The sequence below is a fragment of the Bubalus kerabau genome, chromosome 12, assembly GCF_029407905.1.
Source record: "Bubalus kerabau isolate K-KA32 ecotype Philippines breed swamp buffalo chromosome 12, PCC_UOA_SB_1v2, whole genome shotgun sequence".
NCBI lineage: Eukaryota > Metazoa > Chordata > Mammalia > Artiodactyla > Bovidae > Bubalus > Bubalus kerabau.
The window spans coordinates 74,618,586-74,625,259 of NC_073635.1; the positions used below are offsets into that span (position 1 = coordinate 74,618,586).

Here is a 6,674-nt window from a genome sequence, read left to right on the forward strand (position 1 = left end):
GCAGATGGTGACTGCAGCCATGAAATTAAGAGACACTTACTCCTTGGAAGGAAAGTTATGACCAGCCTAGAGAGCATACTGAAAAGCAGAGACATTACTTTGACAACAAAGGTCCATCTAATCAAGGCTATGGTTTTTCCTGTGGTCATGTATGGATGTGCGAGTTGGACTGTGAAGAAAGCTGAGCACTGAAGAATTGATGCTCTTTGAACTGTGGTGTTGGAGAAGACTCTTGAGAGTCCCTTGGACTGCAAGGAGATCCAACCAGTCCATTCTGAAGGAGTTCAGCCCTGGTATTTCTTTGGAAGGAATGATGTTAAAGCTGAAATCCCAGTACTTTGACCACCTCATGCGAAGAGTTGACTCATTGGAAAAGACTCTGATGCTGGGAGGGATTGGGGGCAGGAGGAAAAGGGGACGACAGAGGATGAGATGGTTGGATGGCATCACCGACTTGATGGACGTGAGTTTGAGTGAACTCCAGAAGTTGGTCATGGACAGGGAGGCCTGGTGTGCTGCAATTCATGGGGTCACAAAGAGTTGGACACAACTGAGCAACTGAACTAAACTGAACTGTCTAGCTCTATATCCTGAAGGACCCTGGAAGCAATGACACACTAGTAGCAAAGAACACTCCAGACCCAGATCTCATAGTTATTTTTTTTAACATACACAATTATTTTTTTCTTGTGGTGAGAACTTTTAAGGTCAACTCTCAGCAGCTTTCAAATATGCAATAAAGCACTATAACTGTGGTCACTCTATCAGACATTACATTCCCATGACTTACTTATTTTAGGAAAGTCTGTCCCTTTGGCCCCCTCCACCCAGATCCTGACTTATTAATATCTTTCTTCTCTAAAAGGAACCAAGGTTCCTTGAAGAAATGGCTGGTTCCAAGGTTGTGGCAGTGTGTTTTAGCACCTGATAATCACCTTTTTTAATTGCAATATAAATGCCTGACGTTAAGCTTTGGAGACATACACCTCAAAGCTATCCATCTCCAATGAACATGAGTCAGTTATACAACCAGATAAAAAGCCAGGCCGCCCCACCCATGCAGTTCCCTTTTTCAGAAAGTGCTGGTTGACTTGATAACAGACCATCTCACTGACTGCTTGCTTCTCCCTTCCCGCACTTTAATTCCCGCTCTTATTTTTTAAATTCACCAATAGAGTGAACCTGCTAAATCTTAGCGCACCCCACCTTCAATCCGCAAAAGGCAGAACACCAGGTCCAAGCTCTTTCACTCACTAGTTTTCACAGTCTCTTTCTCTCTCTCTTTCTACCTAGGACCTCGTTATGTAGCTCCAGGCATGCCTTGTACTCTTCAGGTCATATGAGTGATACACCTTGGCATTTGAAAATTCCCTGATGGTTGTTGCTGAGATGTGTCTCACAATCCTAAGAACCACAAGGGCCAGTCCAAACGCAACACTGGCTCTGGAAGGGGAATGCCTGTGGGGGCTGCTGTAACTAGTACATGCCAAGATGAGCAGAGCTCCAGGCATTCCCACCAACCGCATCACTATCTACAGGCTGAGACCAACAGGCAGAGAAAGTAGAAGATGGACCTGGGACAACTTATGCTAAAAAATAAGGAAGCACTCAAGGAATCATGAGGATGTGTAGGAGGACAGAGAAGCCAGCTTGAATGGCTCTTGCTAAACAAATCTGGGATTCTTTAGGCATCAAAATAAATGGCAATGAATCACAATCTATTAAATAACAAAAGGATCCATCAATCCATACTGCTACATATACATGAGCGAAGGGAAAGCTCTTGTATTCAAGAATGCAAATAAACAGAATGAACATGGAGTTAGAAAATTATCAATGGAAGCTAAACCTAATGGTTGAAAGTTTGATGTGCAGCATGGTATTCATATAACCTCAAATTATCTTTCTCCAAATTACTTATTAACTATAAAATGAAATGGGCTTCCCTGGTGGCTCAGCTGGTAAAGAATCCACTTGCAATGTGGGATACCTGGGTTCTATCCCTAGGTTGGGAAGATGCCCTGGAGGAGGGAACAGCTACCCACTCTGTTATTCTGGCCTGAAGAATTCCATGGACTGTATAGTCCATGGGATCACAAAGAGCTGGACATGACTGAGCAACTTTCACTTCACTTCATAAAATGAAAAACAGTAACTGTATAGAGGATTCCTCCAAACCCTATTAAATTGATTACATATTAGTTACATGTTAATAATATGTGGAAATAGCCCAAGGATTAACACTATTTTACTGGGTAAGGAAATTTCCAAAGCCAGACAATAATAACCCATGAGCAGAGATCATGTTTCTCTTATTTATTGCATTATTCCTAGTACAGTATGGGTACAGAGGAGATGTTTAAGAATTATTTTTTAAGTAAATGAATGTCTATGAACTATTAAAGAAGGAATAAGAGAGACTGAATTTCAGATTTTGCTAACCCTGGTAACTTGGCACTTCTAAAGAACTCCAGTCCAGGAGTCTGAAGACTGGACCCAAGCACTGAGGACCCAGGACCTCAATTGTCCTCTACTCCAATTTTCCACTCCAGGTGAGTATCGCCATGACCCTTAATATGTTGCTCTAAATTTCCTTCTAAAACAAAAGCATTTGTCTCTGTGCTTTAACCACCTAGATTTGAAACACCTGGGTCATTCATCCTACAGTTATTCCCTATAAGAAATACTCAGACAATTAGCAGCAGGACTTACTCTGAAAGACCCTCTTTAAAAGTCTGCTTGCAGATTTTTATAGTCAGTGTGGGCCACTGAAGACCAATTAGATGTCATTGGCATAGAAACTACAATTTGGGGAACTTAACAGTTAATTTGAATTTGTAATTTGATTCGTGCACCAGAGTTTTCTTTTGTTCAGACTGTTTATAGGCTTAATGAGCTAAATGTCATGCACATTTGTAATAAATATCCTTATTGGTCCCTTTTGGGAATGAGAGGCACTCCTTGGTCTTTATGAATGACAGGTTACTGTTTTGCCTTATTGCTTAACTTCATGTAGTAAAATAAAGCAGACAAAGCTTGAAGAACAACAACAACAACAAAAAAAGGTTTCCCTGCAGAGGAAAAGATGCTTAACATCACAAATCCTTGTGTGTGCTAAGTCGATTCATTCGTGTCCATCTCTGTGTGATGCTATAGACTGAAGCCTACCAGGCTCCTCTGTCCATGGGATTCTCCAGGCAAGAATACTGGAGTGGGTTTCCATGCTGTTCTCCAGGGGATCTTCCGGACCCCAGGGATCGAACCCATCTCTCTTATGTCTCCTGCATTGGCAGGCATGTTTTTTACTAGAGCAACCTGAATCCTTAGGGAAATGCAAATCAAAATCACAATCAGACACCACTTCACACATATTAGGAGGGGTGAAGAAGGAGGAGGAGGAGGGAGAGGTAGAAAGAGGAGATGAAGGAAGGGAGGAGGGGGGACAAGGCAGGGAAGAGGAAGGAGGAAAGGAGAAGAGGGAAGACGAGCAAGAGAAGGAGGTTTGGCAAAGATATGGAGAAATTGGAACCCTTGCACACTGATGATGGGGGTATAAAACACTGCAGTCACAAAAGACAAGCACTCTATGATTCCACTTTCATAAAGGTGCTGAGAGCAGTCAAATTCAGAAAGAAACAAAGTGACCCTGTGGTTGTCAGGGGCTGAGGGAAAGGGGAGTGGGGAATTAGTGTTTGATGACATACTGATGCAGGATGAAGAGAGTTCTGGAAACTGGTTGCACAATAATGTGAATGTACTTAACAACACTGAACCAAATGCTTAAAAATAATTCAGGTGGTAAATTTTATGTTAAGTGCACTTTATTACTATTTTTTAAAATTAAATGAGAAAAAATTTTACTCGATACACCTCAGGTGTGAAATCTCTGTGGCAAAACCTTTAGTCGTTGGCCTGACCTCAGGTAACTTAGCAGCTGCTGCTACTAAGTCTCTTCAGTTGTGTCTGACTCTGTGCGATCCCATAGACGGCAGCCCACCAGGCCCCTCCGTCCATGGGATTTTCCAGGCAAGAGTACTGGCGTGGGGTGCCATTGCCTCCTCCTCACAAAGTCTAAACCCCTTTTAAAAAGTTAATAGTGAAGTAACAGTGCCAATGGGAGGAATAACTTAAAGCAGAAACCAGCCTCCACCTTCCATCAGAATCACCTGGAGCTTGTTTAACCCCATCCCCAGAGTTTCTAACTTTACAAAACTGGTCTAGAAGGAGCACGGTGGGGAATTTCATTTCTAACAAGATCCCAGGTGACAAGGATGCTGCCGGTCTGAGAGCCAGACTCTGAGAACAGCTATCCTAAAGCTTGATTATAGAATGTTTCACATGCATCATCTCCAACAGCAAGAACTTTAAGAACTTTGAGAAACTCCTGCCAACAAGACCAAAAACGTGTTTGGAATTGCCTTCCCCTGCATTTAAGAACAAGTGTCCACAAAGGCAGCTCAGTACAGCAGTTACATACAGGATAACACAGGCTGGGGAGACAGATGGCCTGGTTTGAGATCCAACTCCAGCACTTACTAGCTGTGTGATGTGGGCAATTTACTCAGCCTCTCTGCTTCAGTGCCTTCAGGTGTGAGGTAAGAGGTACTAGCTCTTTCCCCTCTGGCAGTAAAACTGGAAATAGGTGGCTACCCAAATCAATGAGGAGTCTTCACTTTCCCATTTCCACACATACACATACACATTTTGCAAATCTACAAATAGAACACGCCCAGAGAGTTGCCTGCCCTGCAGAAGTTAAGGAGACATGTGTCTATTTTATTATTATTTACAGTAACCACCCCTACACTCCTACTTCTAGGCCTCTCTTGCCTTAAGGACTGCCAAATGGCCAAGAGATGTAGCTACACACTGAACACACTACCATGAAGATAAGCACAGTGACTCCCATCCCATGAGGATCCCCTATATCTTCCCCTTAAAAAAGGAAATGTCAGAATGTATGGAAAATATGAATGGGTTAGGGTCTAGAAACAAAAAAATCTAATTATCATCCAAGAGCAATTAAAACCCAAAGGTTCAGGCCCAGCTAGTTAGTAGTCCCAGTTACCAGAGGGAAAACTTTCTTACATCTCTCTGTGCTGTTTTTCATCTGTGTGTGTTTCCTCTCATCTCAGGGACCCCTGAGTGGTTTCAGGACCAAATGACTCCTAGGTAGAAGCACCTGCATCAAGACCTTTCACCTCTTCTCCAAAGGCTAAAGATCCGGATAAGACCCCACAGCCTTCAGTGACCTTATCCCCCAAGTGGTCCTCAAAGGTGAAAGCAGAAATATTCACAACAGGGAAAGGGGCTGTGATCAAATGCACACTCTATTCCAAGATGTATATCCCAGGCAAAAGCAAAACATGTTCAAGAACAGGGTCCCCATTCATTAAACAAAAAACAATAGTTTTTTTTACATACATGAAATTTGTTACAACTAGGTACCAGGACATGCAGTGTGAGCCACACAGGAAGAGAGAGAGGGATGAAAAGAAAGACATGGTCATAGATACAGGGATAGACAGAGCCCAGTGCAGCTGGAACCCAGGTGTCACCTAAGTTACATGAGAAATGGTGGGGACATCACTGGAAGATGGCAAAGACATCTAATGGCAGGGCACTAATTAGATAAAGGAAGCTGTTCATAAACTGCTTGCTTGTTTGCACCCTTGTGGGGAAAGGGTGCAAATTAGTTTAGAACTGGAAATCCTGAGCTGTACTAGGGAAGCCCGCTAAAAATGGAATGTAGGGATCCAGTTCGTTCTCCGTTTGGGTGGCGACTCCCCCGGGGCAATCTGGGTTTTTAACCTCCCTGCCTCCTGCTCCCCGGGCTCCAGGGCCCTGAAGGATGCTGGAGCAGCGAGAGGCCAGGCTGGGAAATCCTGCGCTCCGGATACCAGGTTTTTGCGTCCCGCTCCTACGCCCAGGACTTCCCCTGACTCCTCACTCCTCACTCCTCAAGCCCAGGCGCAGGCGGGGACCACGCGGCCAGAGTGGGGAGGCTCCACCAGCTGCCTGGGCGCCCGCGGAAAATGCTCCCTCGCCCCGACTTTCCCCTTGGTCACTGAAAGGTGCCTGCGGAGGGCGGGTCACAGCTCAGACGGGGCGCTCACCTGAGAAACAAGAGGGAGCAGAAGTTCGAGTGCAGCAGCGGGTTGGGATTCACCTCCGGGTACACCAAGTGCATCTTGCTAGCGGCCACAGGCGAGGGCGCGGGGACCGGCGAGGGCTCCGGCGTGGGCTCCGGGGCCGCCGTGGACTGGGGCTCCGGCGTGGACTCCGGCGTGGGCTCCGAGGCCGGCGTGGGCTCCGGGGCCGGCGTGGACTGTGGCGCGGGCGCCGCTTTGGCAGGGGAGTTGCTCGGACTGCTCATGGTGGCGCCGACGGGGGTGCTGGAGGCTCAACCACAGTGCCAGTCCGCTAGGCGGTATACCAGAACCACCTGCTTCTGGAAATGGAGCGTCAGCTCTTGCCTGGTCCCAGCCTTCTGGACCACCCTCTAGGCGCCTCTGCCACCACCGCCTGGAGCCCTGAGTCGGGAGCGGTGTGGACAGCGGGACGAAGGGGTGGCCAGACAGGAGCCACACGCAGGTACGCGGAGAGGATGCTGGCGCAGCTGATGGAGGCGGGTAGGACGGTGCTGCACTCGGAGTCCTGCAACCAGGGCGCCA

The 6,674-nt window shown here is 46.3% G+C and overlaps 1 protein-coding gene across 1 annotated transcript in view; it reads right to left on the reverse strand.

Annotated features, from left to right (window-relative positions):
* The window catches only part of LOC129624660 (ATP-binding cassette sub-family C member 4-like), a 123,735-nt gene extending 117,356 nt beyond the window's left edge, over positions 1–6,379 (reverse strand). Inside the window, exon 1 of the mRNA XM_055542817.1 lies at positions 6,117–6,379. Within this exon, the coding sequence (XP_055398792.1) occupies positions 6,117–6,376 (260 nt within the window). The 5' untranslated portion in view covers positions 6,377–6,379. The remainder of the gene's footprint in view (positions 1–6,116) is intronic.
* Between the last annotated feature and the right edge of the window lie 295 nt (positions 6,380–6,674).